At 31.6% G+C, this 17,229-nt stretch overlaps 2 protein-coding genes across 3 annotated transcripts; one reads left to right on the top strand and one right to left on the bottom strand.

Moving 5' to 3' along the window:
• Positions 1-32: 32 nt before the first annotated feature.
• Positions 33-7,375, top strand: LOC130798690 (uncharacterized). Of its 2 annotated transcripts, XM_057661789.1 has the most exons (5): positions 33-878; positions 2,117-2,617; positions 2,720-3,587; positions 3,662-3,878; positions 6,959-7,375. In XM_057661789.1, exons 1-4 carry the CDS (start codon positions 605-607, stop codon positions 3,846-3,848), a joined length of 1,830 nt encoding a protein of 609 aa, XP_057517772.1. In that variant the 5' UTR covers positions 33-604; the 3' UTR covers positions 3,849-3,878; positions 6,959-7,375. The 2 variants fall into 2 exon arrangements, with proteins under 2 accessions (XP_057517772.1, XP_057517771.1); XM_057661788.1 differs by lacking the exon at positions 6,959-7,375 and having other exon boundaries at positions 3,662-5,080.
• LOC130798691 (uncharacterized) lies at positions 5,973-10,283 on the bottom strand. Its single transcript, XM_057661790.1, has 6 exons — positions 10,128-10,283; positions 8,867-8,959; positions 8,188-8,218; positions 6,823-6,843; positions 6,618-6,753; positions 5,973-6,517 (listed from the first exon to the last, which is right to left on the bottom strand). Exons 1-6 carry the CDS (start codon positions 10,191-10,193, stop codon positions 6,463-6,465), a joined length of 402 nt encoding a protein of 133 aa, XP_057517773.1. The 5' UTR covers positions 10,194-10,283; the 3' UTR covers positions 5,973-6,462.
• Positions 10,284-17,229: the final 6,946 nt, after the last annotated feature.

Here is a 17,229-nt window from a genome sequence, read left to right as displayed (position 1 = left end):
CCACATTTCCCATTATCCCCATGATATGTACTAATATGTATATGATGGATGAGGTGGGATTAGAAAAAGTCTATATAAACCAAGTAGAAGAAGAGCAGTATTGCAACCCAAAGAGCACGTTAGGATGTCAATTTCTGAATAGACCTTAGTCTTCTTCCCTCTTTTCCAATTCTCATCGCATATATTGCAGGAAACGACCAGGAAGGTGAGAAAACATCAAGACCAAATCTTTCCATTATCATTGTTTAATATAATGATTCCAATTTCCTCCAAAAAGATAACTTCTACAGTTTACAGTAAATAAGGGAGTAAGTAGTAGAAGTTGATGTAGAAGAAGCAAAGGTGTACTACCCACCAACAAAATCATTCGTTTTTTTTTTTTAAATATAGTCTTGAATCTTTTCGTCTTATTTTGTTGGGTTTTGTAATTGAAGAAAATCGTAGAAAATTATTCGATGTTCATCATAATCTTAACCCTTTTCGTCTGAATTGTGTTGGGTTTTTGTAATTGAAGAAACCCTAGAAAAGTAATCGATTATCGTCAAATTTTAAACCCTTTTGGTGTTGATTTTGTTGGGTTTTTGGAATTGAAGATAAATCGAAGATGGGTGGTGAGGAGGGGGCAGATATGAATGGTCACATGGCGGATAATGATTACAGAAAAGCGAAGACATCGGTTTGGTGGGATATTGAGAATTGTCAAGTACCAAAAGGGTGTGATCCTCATTCAATTGCACAGAATATTACTTCAGCGCTTCTTAAACTTGATTATGGAGGTTCCGTTTCGATTTCTGCTTATGGAGATACTAATCGTATACCTTCTTCAGTTCAGCACGCCCTCTCCTCTACAGGCATCTCCCTCAATCATGTTCCTGCTGGTTTGTACTCTTTCTCTTTCAGATCTCGTTACTCTTATTTAATTTGTTTGCTACTATCCACTGGTTTTAGGGTTCTTTTTTGATGATTGTGTGCCCTTTTTATGAAACAGTTTTTGGGTTCTATAATTTTAGGTTTCAAATATATTATTGAGGAACTAATTTTCATGGGTTCATTGTTAATTTAAATTGCGCATTGTTAGCAGAATGAGCAAAAGGCATATTGCTATTTTTACATGATTCCTTGTAATTGGGAGGAAATCATGGGGTTTGTTTGATTAGTTTTTATTTTTATAGATTGGAAATTTGGTATAAGTAGGAAAATTATGTATTGAAAAGTTTTAAAGCAATAATCTTAACTAGGAGAATGTCTCTTAATAATTTGAAGTATGGAAATATAAGGATAATTCAACAAGTGACTACCTTCTTTAAACATGATGAGTTTTATAAGCTTTAATAAGTTGAGATGGTGATTTGATCTCATGATGGAAAAGACAGAAATTTGTTAAAAATATAGCAAAATCTAACTGTGTCTTGGCTACTTGCATCACTTTCGGAAGCTTAAAAACACCTCTAATTTGGAATGATCAGTAATCAGACTACCAATTAGTTGGGATTGTTCTTGCAAATAAGCGATCATACTTCTTTAGGGTGTTTTCTTCTCAATATGGTTCATTTCACAATAATGTACGATTTGAATCTCATTTCTTATACTATTATTGTTTGTTTTTTTATTATGTTTGTCACATGGTTTTGGATTCTTTATATGGGTATGATTCAGTGATGGATCTAAGATATGAGACATGGGATACACTCATGTAGGTGCAACCTCTTGGACACTTAGACTCAATTGATTTGTTGAATCTTTAGGAGTCCTTAAGTGTGCTTTAGTAATCATGGTCTTACTTAATTTACATCAATTTTTTATCTCGACTTTTATTAAAGATACATCTGATCGACAAAGATCATCAATAAAACTTACTCATACACAATAGTTCATCATATATAAACAATTTTAAAAAGTTAATCAAATATAAAGGTAAATAGTGGCAATTTATTCAATGCTCTTCCTTCAGATGTTGGTATACGACGGGTACTTATGCTCTCTGTATTGTACTATCATCATGATTTTCTTTTTAATTGTATTATGTTATATTGTCTTGTCTTGAGCACTCAATTTCTTCTTTGTGCAGCCTCTTAAATGCGTGTTTTGAATATTTGATTTCTCATGCTTTCATCAGGTGTTAAAGACGCGAGTGACAAGAAGATTTTGGTTGATATGCTGTTCTGGGCGGTGGACAATCCTGCTCCTGGCAATTACCTTTTAATATCGGGGGATCGTGATTTTGCAAATGCCCTTCATCAGTTGCGTATGAGAAGATACAATATCCTTCTCGCCCAACCCTCTAAAGCCTCTGCTGCCCTTGTTGCTGCAGCCAAAAGTGTGTGGTTGTGGACTAGTCTAGTTGATGGTGGCCCTCCTCGTACCGGAAATGATTCGCCCCCACCCAACAATGGTAATAATAATTCGAGCAATAATAACTTTAACTCTCGTATGCCGGAGAGCCACTCTGAACCTTCTCATTTGCATGCCAATCATCCCAACTCTCCTGCGAAATTTGACAACACTGGACGAACTGGGGCCGGGGATAACAAAAATAAAGGCTCTGTATATGTACGGAAGAATCAAAACCAGCCAAATCTGCAAAAGGCCCCTAGCATGCCGTTTGGGGTTCCAGAAAGTAAGAAAAATATCTGTTCTATTCAGTTAGAGCATGACGCGATAGCAGTTAGAAAAGCCCCCCATCATTTTTTTGATTCTAAAAATATATTTATCTCTGCAGGTTGGTCTGCCCCTGCCCCTGCCCCTGCCCCTGCCCCTCCCCCTGCCCCTGCCTCCAGTGGTTTCCCTGGCAACCTTGACCCTTCTAGTAGGAGCAGGTCGGATTTCGTTCCAAATCAACGTGCTCAATATCCCCATCCATCTAGGCCAGGCAGTGCTCCCATGCATCCTATTACAACTACTGGAAATCTGCCAGTTGCCGGTAACCATATCATCCATCATGTAGTATCCAGACCTGAAGGTCCTTTTTCATCAACTCCTTTTGCTAGTACCCCTGATTTTGCCAAACTAAGCATATCTGGACAACCAACTTATGTCCAAAATCCTTCTAGTTTTCCCCCACAAGTTAAGGGAGAGATTAAACACAATCTACACAAGCAGTCCAACTCTGGCAACCGAAATGCACAGAACAAACGCTCGAATATGCATACAAACCATTATTCTCACCGAAACGGACCTTCACCTTTGCCTGCATCCACATCGTCACCCTCAACTGCCAGTACTGGCACAACCTCAACTCCTGAATATGAGCTGGCTCTTGCCGGGCATATCTTACTTGCTATAGACAGCCTTAAAATGGAGAAGATGACGCCCACTGAGGCAAATATAACTGGTTGCATCCGTTTTGGAGAGCCAAACTCCCGTAATATTGACGTTAAGAAAGCCTTGGATTGTGCAATTAAACACAACAGGGTAGAGAAGCAGAAGATGGGTAAGTTACAGCTATATGTTATGAAGAATCAACGGTTATGGAATTGTGTGAATCCAATTGGGGCCAACCCTAATGAATACCCTAAAGAAACATGGGATAAAGTCTTGGAATTTCTTACTTCTGATGAACGATCAGCCATAATAGCTTCAAGATGCAGGTAAAAGTTACCTTCTATTCACAGTTAGGAAAAGCTTCTGAAGAGAAGTATAAACTTATTCTTGTCTTATGCAGGTACGAAGCTGCATTACTTTTGAGAGATTCATGCTTGAAGGATACTTCTTTGGGTAACGCAACTCAGATACTCAATATCTTAATTAATTCTAAACGTTGGATAAAACCCCATACATCAGGATGGCAGCCTGTTAAAGTTACACTAACTCAAAGTAATGGCACGACAAGTAATGAAACTGGTCCTTAATCGAGGATCTGCTAAAGAAAATGGTGGAAGGTAATGCAAATGTCTATATCTTGTCCATTGAATTTTCATTTTCTTCACTGGTGAACTAGGACAAAGTTTATTTTGAGGTGTTTTATGGATTTATCAGATTAGTTATCAAAGAATTAGGGGAAGTTGTGTATTGGGTTCAGGGTCGAAAAGGGTAGATGGATGGTATTGGTGTTTCGTTTTAGTTGGAGCATTTCTCAACACAGGGAGGGTACATCACTTGGCAATCTTGGAAAGTTAAAAATCAAAGGTCACAGAGTGTAACTCTGTTTTACCTTAAAAAGTATATCTTACGACAAAAATTACATTCACATATCGGTAACTCCGGGGCTTCAATATGGATTATTGTGGCATTTTTTACATTGCTTTCATCTTGATATCTTGGATATGTGATCGAGCACTAAAGATAGGTGAATCAAAACATATCGGAGACTATAAGAACATAAGGTTCTACTTATTGCGCCTGTTTTGGAAGTGCTTTTAGATTTTTACATATCAAAGGGTTTGATATTTTGGTCGACGGTAGCAATATCCTTACTATGGTCTAGTTTTTCGTGGGAATTATAAAATCTGAGATAATTCTTTCACGAAGCATTGGGGAGAAATTTAGAAGTAAAACCTAATGAAGATGAAGGAACGAGACTAAACTTCTTTGATAACTCAAAGATGATAAGCAGGACGATGTGTGGTAGCGGGGAACACATTAGGCATGAACATGATATTGGTTATGTGAGTTCATGTTGCAGATGGTGTTTGACATTATGGGAGTATGACTGTTTTTGGCTTATAAGTTGAATGCCTATTCTCTGAGGCATTGAGATTCAATGAATGGAAGTTTACGAGACCTGACTTTTTGGTTTCATGTTTGTATTTCATGTCTGTATAAGCATATACATGGTTGTCTGTTTTTCTTGGGTCCAGGGCAGGATAAGTTTCTTAAGGTTTGTTGAAGGTTTCTGAGATTTCTTGTCCTAGAGTAATTACTAATTACTGTCCTTTTGTGTTGGGCTGTTGTTCCTGTGTACCAAAATTATGATGCATATTGTTGTCAAAAGTGTCTCATGATTCGCAAGAGCTAATCTCTAGCGAATCGCGAATCGTGAATTGTAAAATGCAAACTATGGTCGGTATTGAGCTCTTCTTGGGCCAATTTAAGAGAATTGCGAATTTAAAAAGCAAATTAGCAAGCAAGTTATGTTACCCTAGTTGTGAATGTCGTGATGCAATGCTATACACTATATACCATCTATTGTATGATTGTCTTGATGAGTCTTCAACCTTATTTCATTGCGTTTAGTGGGTTCTTTTGATTTTGCCTTTTTGCTAAAAATTGTAAAAAATTTTGTTATAGTTAATGATTTATTTTCATTACATCATCACAATACCATTGAGAGGCTCTCACGTGAGGGGCTGATATACACAATCTTAATGTTAGTGATAATAAAGATTTCGATTGACCTTTGTTATCAAATGTTATGGACGTTGATTCATGAAAATATCAAGCATTGGCAATTCCAAATGTCTGACCAAACAAGGCAACATGAGCCAAGGAGGGTAGATTTATACATTAAGTACTAGATTGGGTTAAAGGGAATAGGGAGAGTAGTATCTATTTTTATCTAATATTAATATTTAGTCTGGTTTACGACCTTAACGATCTGATTTGATTTTTTAAATTATAAATACAATATCCAATCTAATCTCAATTTTTTTTATTTTTTGACTAGATCGAATCTAAAGCTGTAATATAATTAAAAACTGTAGTTTTCTTATTTTTAAAAATAGGTCGCTACTTTCATATTTCAAGATATAGTTTATTTATAGTAATATCTACTTGAATTATGTTATGCAATCAACTAATTATGAATGGAGTACTATATTTGATGATTGTAAGAGCAAATTTGCATAAATAATTATAATTAAAAAAAAACTATAAACCGAACAACTGCTGACCAGACCGTTGATCATATTCTAACCTGTCCACTATATGCTTCCGTTCAAATACATGATAAACTTGGTGGAAATGTGATACTAAAAAAAATGGAATCATCAAATAGTGAACTTGCAATTTGCAAATTTTCTGACCATAATACCAAGTTAACCAAAAAACTTTGATTCTAAGAACTCCAAACTCGTCTGCCTGCACTCAACAGAGTTTTAGGCAACATTACACCTGCAAAACATAAAATGATCCACCAAGAAAAATGAACCTCGTAGGATTTTTTCGTAAAATGGGATTTTAAGCGCTTAAAATGAGCACTTTTCCCAATGCAAAACATCAAAATCGGATCATAATAATGATACTAGTGGTAGTATTACATTAATTTTTTTCTTCAGCCACCAGAACGAAGTTTTTATGAACACAGATTGTAATGGAATTCGACCAAGAAAAAGTTTCCATGCGATCGTTCTAGTGTTTTGCGTCTAACTCTAGGCTCTGTTTCAATCGGAGGGGGGGGGGATAAGTATTTATAACGGGTGACTACATACATGTGCAAGTGCGTAACCATAAACCCTATAGTATTTGATGGGGTGTGCAGCAGGAATACGATCTTGTCTATAATAACTTCATTTGGTCGATTTTGGATCAAGGAAGAAAAGGATTATGAGATCTATTTGCATCTTTTTCCTTTTTGTAAGCCCTGAGGAAAAAAAAAACTGAAATCAGTAAACACAAGTCTGTTATTTATTATCTTCATACGTTCGAACAGCATGGAGAATATTTTAGCAGCATGTTTTAACCTGGAAATATTCAGACCTCCGAGTCCAACAGTTCCAAATATAATAAAAAGGAAAGGCAGGCCAACTGACAGGCAATGATGACTTCCACCTCCATAAACCCTCGGTACCGCAGTCCGCATGACCCGTGTGTATGAAGCTAATCAAAAATGAAGTAAATATATGCCAAATAAACTGATGTGTAATTTAAAAGAGTTGAGATATTTACCTGAATCAGAACTTACTCCACCTGCACACACCATTACACAATGCATTTAGATTTGTATTTGAACCAAACATAAAATTGTTTATCAGCATCCATCAACAATCCTACCTTGCTGATAACTAATTCTTTGTCATTTCAGATCATTGACGTAATCAAGCAAATCAGGGGCGCAATTTCTTTGAGATGTAAAAACCATATTATATTATTATATTATGGTTCTAGTCATATAGATGGTTAATCAAGAAGTAAGGTCAATTACTTCCTTGAAAGAGGCAAGTTTCCATGTAAATTTTTGTCAGTTCTTACAATAATGATCTACTTTCTAAAAAACAGAAAATGAAATAAAAGTCATATTTGACCATTTTTAGAGATGAAAAAGAACAAGGGTAAAGATATTGCCAGGACACTTTGATGGTGCCAAAGTTAAGCATGATGCAAAAAAATCTCCATATCAAGTGTAAATTCCCTGACAATATCATGGAGACTGAATGGTCTTGTAATATCTTTACACAAGAACAAGAAAAGGGAAATTTTTTATCAAAAATATTAAATAAAAACACGTCATAGAATGTGCAAGCAACACATGCAAATAAACAAAAGAGTATCTAATAGATTGAATAAATCAAAGATAACTTCGGAGAACCAAAAAAATCAAAGATATAGTCTCAAGCATACTACAAAATCTCATACACAGATGCAGATATGGTCGTAAAACCACTTTTGAGTCAATGCAGATAGTTTTTTGGATGTTGCAGCTTTATATAAGTCACATTAACCTCAGAAACCTTTATAATGCGGTGAAGTTCCACTACTCTCTCAAGACTCCTGGTGTAATCTAATTAGAACTTCCTGTCTTTTTTCTTATTTGTAAATATTTTCCTAGTAGTATTAATGTGCCCTATAAGTGTGCAAAGATTACAAGGACACTTCTTTAGCACCCTAGCACAAAGCGTCATCTAATGGCTTCACCGACATAAAGAGCATGCTTCTGTGGGCTGAAATCCATTTCCCGATCAAATAATAATTTATAATCCTTTCTCTCCCTCCCCCCCTTCCAAAAAAAAAAAAAAAATTTGAGCATTTCAAAAGTGCCTCCTCATTATGATATAATTTCCCACCTTAAGCAAAATAGGGGCTTTGTTCATTTGATATCAGGAAATTGGTGTTTTTTTTTCACATAACCGACATAAAGTACTTATCACCTCGGAAATTCAAATATAGATATCATTCAGAATCTAGAAGTGCGGTAAGCTTGAATAATCTGACAGAAACTTCTCATTGCTGTTATGTGTTGAACTAAGAGTGTAGGTAATGAATTCATGCCATAACTACAAAAAATTAAGGTTTAAAAACCAAATAGTTACTTACCAGGCAAGAGGCAATTGTAGGCTTCAGAAATCTGCAAGAGTATAAAGTAACAAAGTGAGATACTGAGATTAATCTCATAGTGTCATTTGCAATGATGAGAAAAATAATAATGTGCCCATCTAATTTGTAAGCATAAGGATTACAGACCCTCTTTTTTCAGCTAGTGTCTTCCTTTCCTTTAATTTTAGGGCATAGTGTTGACATGTGAAGTAAATCATCTAAGCAAAAGATAATTATAGCTCAGGAGCCAGACATTAACATTTGTAACGCACTTCCAAATGTAACATGCCTTGAATCCTTAGATGCTGGATAATTAGCTTGCAGTGATAGTAGAGATACTGATCATTGAACAAATAGAAGTGAAGAAAAGTTTAAAAGAGGCAGGCATGTGAAATTGAAGTACTTGTAAAGACAGCATTTATAATTGACTTCATGCTGGGTCACTGGCAAGTGATCAAAAATTCCATCTAAGGTGAAGGCTTGTTACATTTTATGACATAGAAAGCATCTGTGACAACACAAAGGATGGTGCTTTATGTACCATGAGCAAAATAACAACACAAAGGAAAATAGCTGGTGCATTATAACATTCCACTCAAAAACACTTTTCAAGAGAGGGGGGGTGGGGAGAAGTTGGACTACTATGCTTATATCATTGTTACTTCCTACACAATCTTACCAATTTGAATTGTGATTCAGCATAACTTCTTTTGTCTGCTGGAAAACGATCAGGATGTACATCCCAAACCTTCCTTTTATAGGCTTCTTTAACCTGAAATCATGTTCCATAAATCATTAGATTAATTATAAGAAAAGTACGGATTGTTGATGAAAAAGTTGGACACAGTTACAGGGCTGGGGAAAAGATAGGAAAGAATTAAGATAATTACAACCCTACATCGTAGGTTTTCACTGTTGAAAAAATCCAAGCACAGTAAAGATGTATAGCTTTACTTAAGATCAATTAGTCAAACTTCCATTTAAACAAGTGTAATAAGTATCAAAGCATTTGACTACATCTCTAAGTTTCTCCTTCATCTCAATTTTTTGTCATCATTCTCAATGGAAGCCAAAAAAGGTACCTCTAACAAATCTTTTTATCCTATTCTACTTGGTCACATATGCACACCAAATGTTGAGTGTGCCAAAAGTGAAAACCGCACAAACAGACAGTCCATGATCCCAATTCAAGTGCATCTTCAATGCAGACAGACCACTTTTTCTATTGAAACTCTGAAAGAAGAGAGGACTATCCTAGTTTTCATAGTGAGCCTTACAATTACAAACATTAACAAAGCTATAAAGGAAAATTTTATCACAAATCACCGGACTATAAGTTTAACGATCTAATACTAATGACATTGACACCCTATGTTCTTTATTCCGAACCTATGGGAGCATAAACGAACCAAATAATGGAGGAACCGGACGAGAGCCATAAAAACCACTTATGGCTTCTTGACAATCATAACAGCATTTGATAGAATCTGTTTAAATTAATCAATAATACTCCGCTAAACATTAAGAAAAATTTACCCTTATAACTTTAACCCATTGAATAATACAGATTAAGCATGTCAGAAATTATATATAATAAGAGAACCCCATTTTGAGTGAAATAAGAACAGAACCAAGCACAAAACTAAAAATTCGTTTGACAATTGTTACAACGTATTTTATTTCAGATAACGCAAATTGGAATGCCTGCAGGTATGAATGATCATATGAACTAGTAGATTTTGTTCATGGCAACAAAATGAACAATCAAATCCAGAACATCATACCAAAAAAAATCGTCATCAAAAATTATTCAAAAAAAAAAAAAACCAAAGCGTTAAATCCAATGCGGTGTTGAAATTGATCTCAATTACAAATAGCCGATGAAGTTGAATATTGAGAGAGAGATAAAGAGAAGCAATAGAATTAGAGTTAGGGATGACCTGAGAACGAGAAGGGCGAGAATTGGGAGACAATCCCAGCAAAAGCCTGGCTTCTCCACTCTTCATTCTCAACCGACAAGATTGCCTCCGTCGTGACCTTGACCGTTGACTGACACCACCGGCTTTTTCATTTTTTATAATCTTCCCGTATGTTGACAAATACAACTCTCATTCAATCTACTTGTCTCCTTTGCTTTTTAGTTACTCACTAATAATTTTTAATTTGTATTTTAATTTTAAATTATAAGTTAAAATATGGTTAAATAGAATTTTGTTCTATTCGTCTTATATATATTAAAATTAATTTTTTATAATTTTTAATTATGTACAATTAGAGATATTAACGGTTAAATGTTGTTTCGACAAGTGTAAAAAGATAAATGATACAAGTAGAAGGAATAGGAGGGAGAATTAAATTTTCTAAATTGACTTTTATTTGTTTCATTCTTTTATCTCTCTAACACGCAATAACTAAAATTCAACATTAAAATAATATGAATGATGAATTTAACTTCAAAAATATCGAGATATGTATTGATTTCAAATTTGTAATTAAATTTCGTAAAAGTTACGAAAAAACTATATGTCACGTAAAATGTGCGACTTGGCGTAGGTTAAGTCGCACGAAACAGACCCAGTTACCGGTTTTTTGCATATTTATTATTTTGTTAAGTTTTTTGTTACTTTTAATAATTTTTTAATAATACATGCAGGAAAACTTGAGTCTGAATTTAGGCCGTTGTTCGAGTCTAGTCAAGGTTTATGAATGATTTGAAATAATTATAAAGTAAAATTATAACCCATTAGTACGTAGTCTAATATGACCAATGACCATAAGTACTTTGTATTTAATTTGTAATTGTATTGTATGTTCTAAGGTTATGAGAAGCTTTTAGTAAAAATGGTTATTTTTGAGGTTATTTTTATGTGGTAGGATTTGATATAGTGAGAGTTTTGTTATTTTAATTTATTTTTTTTAGTTTTGTTTATTTTATTATTATTTTTTATCTTTTTGTGGTGATTTACAAATCACGGTGATTGATTACGAATTTTTGCTAAGTTTATAAGCTAGAATTTTATATGAACTTAATTTTAATTTGATTGTCAAGTTTTTTAAAAATGTAAATCATGTCTTAATTTTTTTAAAAAAATAATATATGTGAAAATTTTTGATCATAAAGGATTTATGTTTTTCAAAGTATGAGTAAGAAACAAAAGAAAAGTCATTTGAAATAAGATTTTAAGATATAATAGAAATTAATTGTGTGTAACAGATTTATGCTTAATTAAGGATTCCAATTGTCAATTTATTTGTTTGATGGACATAGAAAATTCTAAAAAATTATTTAAAATGACAACTTCATTTAGTATCAAATATGGATGACTACACAAAAACCAATGAGATGTGTGGGCGAGGTTAAATTGCTAATTTTAACATACTTTCTTTCTAAAAAGTTAATGGTTTCAAAAGTCTTTATATCATATATTATCCTAATTTTTTTAACAATAAACGTTGTGAATAAACAAGAGTTAAAAGAGGGATATAAAGGGAGGCAAAAGAATCTCTCTCTTTTATCTATCTTCTCTATTTTATCAATATTGAAGAGAAGATAGACACTTTATAATTTACAAAAAAAATCTATAACATTCATAACAAACAAGAAAAATGGGGGTTTCAAAAGGAGTGATGTTGATGATGTCTATATTCCTGATAATTGGAATACAAACAAAAGAAATCAAAGCGAATACATCATGTGATCGTAAAATGTTTATGAAGGAACAACATGTCAATCAAAACACCAACAATATAAATAAGAATAGGCATGGGCATGGACAGAGACACGGACAAGGACATGTGTACGCTCACGCCCATGCTGACGCTCATGAAGGTGCTCATCCAAAAGACACCGATTGTACAAACACTCAAGTACCCAGCACGCAAATCTTAAACGTGGATTCAACAAAAATAGTAAATAGCCTTTGCGCAACGGCGACATACAAGGATGCATGCATTAAAACCCTAACCACATTATCAACCACCACAATAAACAACAACCCAACAGAGCTATTTAAAAGTGGTGTAAACTTAGCTTTAGAGAATATAAAAAAAGCTTCTAGCCTCCCAAACACCCTACTTCCAAAAGCAACAACAAAAAGAGCAAATTCAGCCATTAAATCATGCCAAGAACTTCTAGAACAATCCATGGAACGTCTAAAAATGGTCTCAGAACAACTAGGATCTAGTGTTGATCTCGTAAAAACATTAAAAGATCCGAATAATGTATTTAATCTTCGGCTCGAGTTGGGTGATGTAAACACATTTTCTACTAATTGTTTGGATGAGTTTGGGGAGGCTGAAGATCCTCAACTACAAACAGTTATGCATGATTGTATTAACAATGTACAAGAGCTTGCTGTTAACTTGCTCGACATTGTTTCTACCTATAATTTTTAGTTTATTGAATTAATTAATTAATTAATTACTCTCCCTGAATAATTTTAGTTATTTATATTGCAATTACATAAAATGCCCTCTTATTTTCTTGGAGTTTTAAATGTTAAGATGTATGATTGAACACTTATATTGTAATTCTTTTAAATTCTCATAGTGGTATATCCTTCACCATTTCTTAATAGTGTTGAGTATTTAGACCATTTAGGACATATCCAAAGGCTTAAGACATGTACTAAGGCATAGACTAAGCAAGAACGTAACAACGTAACCAGTGTGCTCGTTCGAGCATAGGGGTGCTCGTTAGCACTTCCTCCGTGCTTGGATAGTTTGTTTTCTAAGCTTTTGTTTCATGGTCTGGGCATATATATATATATATATATATATATATATATATATATATATATATATAAATATATATATATATATATATATATATATATATATATATATATATATATATATATATATATATATATATACACATACATATATATATATATATATATATATATATATACATACATATATATATATATATATACATATATATATATATATACATATATATATATATACATATATATATATATATACATATATATATATATATATACATATATATATATATATATATATATATATATATATATATACATATATATATATATATATACATATATATATATATATATATACATATATATATATATATATACATATATATATATATACATATATATATATATATATACATATATATATATATATATATATATATATATATATATATATATATATCAAAGTGTCACCTAACTTTCTAATTTCTTGTTCCGAAATAGTGGTATGGTTCACATTGTCAATCCATTGAACTATTCTTAACTTCATATTCAAAAGAAGTAAGAAGTATTGACAATCGTTCAGTATCAGAACTACAATCTGTATATTATATATATCATTGAATCAATAAAATATCTAAAAACAGTGACTACATAAGTACCGACTACCTCTTAGTAACTATAATAACTAAAATAGTGACTATATAATTAAGTCAATCAATCATAAAAAATATCTTACCAGATCAAACTTAGACAAATCAACTTTATTGAAATCCACCCATTCGACCCAAGAATCATAAACTAAATCTATTTGTTGAGAACCACCATTAGTCATCTTAGGGATCATACATTCAAGCAATTCTAAAGGAATTGCCGCATTCGTATCTTCAAAACCAAAAAAAGATCTAAATTGTTGTTTCAAAGGGAAATCATGATTATATTTGTTGGCACACCTTGAAACTACTTCAACGTTTTTGTTTGGGTTCAATGGTAGACAAAACACATCATATACATTGTGTTCGAAAATTGGAAAGCACTTCAAAGAGTCTATGGAAAACATACAACTACCTGAATCTACAAGCCAACCAAGCATCCTAGTTGGATTTCTACATAACTTTAAACTGAGAAGGCCTCCAAAACCAATTTCTCTCACTGAAATTTTTTGTTTCTTAGTGAACCCCTTCATCAATTTGATCAACTGAAAAGGTCTACTTTTTGTTTGCAATGTAGATTTCAACCTGTCAATAACAAGAAAATTATACAATGTTCATAACAACACATATAAACAAAAGATAATTATACCAAGTCCAAAATTTAAATATATTCAAGAATTAAGGTACTAAAAAAAATCTTTGTTGTAAAGGTTAATGTTACTATGTTCTGTGAACAAGATACTATGTTATGACTAAAGGTTACTATGACTATGTATAGTTACTGTCTTAGAACAAGGTTAAAGTTTAAAAAACTTTGCAATAAATGCTAATGCTACTATGTTCTTAGAACAAGATACTATGTTATAACTAAAGGTTACTATGCTACTATGTTCTTAGAAAAAGATACTATGTTATCACTAAAGGATACTATGACTATGAATAGTTACTATCTTCTCTATAAAGTTAATCATATAGAATTACTAAATAACAGTCTCAACATTACGACAATTAACTAATATAAGCAAAAAAAACTAAAATTACAATGTTGGAATTCAAGATACTAGTGGATAAATTTACCTTATAGGCCTTTGTTGGACATTGTCACTTTCCTCACCCCTCCTCTTTCTTGTGTTGACATTTTTATTTTTCAAATTTGACACATTAGTAGAGGCGGAGGGAATATCAACTGGATTTCTATAACCTTGTTGACGACCTGACCTCGAAGTTGACCCACCTCTTATTTTTGCCATAACAACTAAAACAACATATAATAATTGAAGTTGAAGTCATCATCATAAAAGGCTTTAATACAACTATTACAATAATAAGTTGAAATTATTTGCCAAATAAATATGAGCACGCTCAGACAAAGCAATCTAAAGAAACAATAAGCATAGTCCTTCATTTAAACTTAAGCCTACTCAGAGAAATCGCAGAACGAAGAATAAAACCCAATGAAAAAAACCCTAAAATAATCTTCTGTGTGGAAACTATGATCCAAACAAACAAATCACAGAATTAAACCAAATGAAAATTCCTAAAAATCAAATACCAGAATAGTACTCAAATAAAAACTAAAAATAGAAGAATAAACCCTAAAAATACAAAATAATCAAAGAGGAAAATGTAAAATTGAAGATAAAGAAACGAGAGAAAATCGAATGAAAAGGTAAAATCGAACGAAAGAAAATCGCAGAATGAAAATCGAATGAATGAAAATCGCAAATGAAGATCAACAAAATGAACCGAATGGAGGACGAATGGAGGATGAATGGCGATCGAATGAAGGACGAATGCAGTTGAGAAAAACAAAGAAGTAAAGATGAGAGAGAAACAGAAAAGAAACCAGTCAATTACTGAACCGGTTTAATTTTACTGAACCAGTTCAATTTTACTAAACCGTGTGCATCTTAAAGTTAGAAACATCAGAAAATTTTGAGCGTTGATCATAACTATGGACGGCTGTAAATCATTCTCACCCTTCTCATTTTGAGACTCCTTCTCATTTGATCCTAAAAATCTATATATATATATATATATATGTGTGTGTGTGTGTGTGTGTGTGTATGTATGTGTGTGTATATATATATATATATATATACATATATATATATATATATATATATATATATATATATATATATATATATATATATATACACACACACACACATATATATATATATATATATATATATATATATATATATATATATATATATATATACATATATATATATATATATATATATATATATATATATATATATATATATATATATATATATATATATATATACATATATATATATGTATATATATATATATATGTATATACACACACACACACACACACACACACACACATATATATATATATATATATATATATATATATAGATGCAGGATCAAATAAGAAGGATTTCAAAATGAGAAGGATGAGAAGGATTTTTGTTTGATTACTATATATATATAAAAAATGATACTATGTTATGAATTATAAGTACATTTTAAAAATTATTTCATAGTTACCTTTTTGTGTAACATAGTTACTTTTATAATTATGAGTTTTTTGATCAATCGTGACCATAGATTTTTTTTTATTTTAGTAGAATCAAGGGTGTAAAGTTCTTCTTACCCTTCTCATTTTCAACCCTTTCTCAATGGATCTCATATATATATATATATATATATATATATATATATATATATATATATATATATATATATATATGCTTTTAATTTATTTTTGTATGAACTTCATATGTGGAAATTGATGAATATTTGCAACCATTAATGAATAAGGTGCAATCACATAATAATATCAACAATATTAATGCATAATTAAACTCATAAAACAAACTTTTAAGTTTTAAGCTTTATCTAGCATCGAACATTAGATAATTTGTTTAATACTCCCTCATTTTTACTATTATTGTCGTATTTGATTTTTTTTTTATAAAATCATCACGCACTCTTAATAAAGTTAAATTATAGTCAATTAGAATATTATTTGATTCATTTTAATGTAATATTAATATCGACATTTTAAATTTTTTAATTAAACACAATTTAAGATATTTATGATTGAATATATAATTGACAAACATATACAAATTAAATTAGACAATAATAGTGAATAAGATCAGAGAGAGTATAAATCTATCTATAAATGAAATTAAAACAAAAGATGCTCGCACCATCTCTTACAAAAATGAATATGCGTCACTTTGTCATGAAATGCATTCTCTTAAAAATGCATAATAATGTCATTATTATTATTATTATTATTATTATTATTATTATTATTAGTTTTATTATTATTATAATATTTTATATCCACCTTATTAAACATCATATAATTAGGGATTTAAATAAGTTTACTGTTATCTATGTTGATCACTCTTTAAAATTAAAGACAATTAAAACACTAATGTCTAGACAGACGTTAGTGTCAAATTTGTGCAATCTTAACTTAATATGTCACAATTAAAATCTCCCACTTTTACGATGAATTAATAAGATATTCCTAATTAAACAAAGAAACATATATAAAATATTAAAATTAGATGGTGCTATAACATTCGCTAATCCCTAAATCTCTAGCATGTATGCACATTTTGACAACTCTTAAGTTAACATAGGAAGCAAGATTAAAT

The sequence above is a fragment of the Amaranthus tricolor genome, chromosome 13 (assembly GCF_026212465.1).
Source record: "Amaranthus tricolor cultivar Red isolate AtriRed21 chromosome 13, ASM2621246v1, whole genome shotgun sequence".
NCBI classification, from domain to species: Eukaryota; Viridiplantae; Streptophyta; class Magnoliopsida; order Caryophyllales; family Amaranthaceae; genus Amaranthus; species Amaranthus tricolor.
This window is presented reverse-complemented; position numbering and strand designations above follow the sequence as displayed.

Bases quoted from the DNA above. Each gene is read 5' to 3' on its own strand.
- LOC130798690 (XM_057661789.1), top strand. From the start codon at position 605: ATGGGTGGTGAGGAGGGGGCAGATATGAATGGTCACATGGCGGATAAT. The intron at 879-2,116 runs GTTTGTACTCTT...TGCTTTCATCAG, and splicing joins CCTCAATCATGTTCCTGCTG to GTGTTAAAGACGCGAGTGAC. The intron at 3,588-3,661 runs GTAAAAGTTACC...TGTCTTATGCAG, and splicing joins ATAATAGCTTCAAGATGCAG to GTACGAAGCTGCATTACTTT.
- LOC130798691 (XM_057661790.1), bottom strand. From the start codon at position 10,193: ATGAAGAGTGGAGAAGCCAGGCTTTTGCTGGGATTGTCTCCCAATTCT. The intron at 6,844-8,187 runs GTAAGTAACTAT...TGGTGTGTGCAG, and splicing joins CTACAATTGCCTCTTGCCTG to GTGGAGTAAGTTCTGATTCA. The intron at 6,754-6,822 runs GTAAATATCTCA...ATTTTTGATTAG, and splicing joins TGGAGTAAGTTCTGATTCAG to CTTCATACACACGGGTCATG.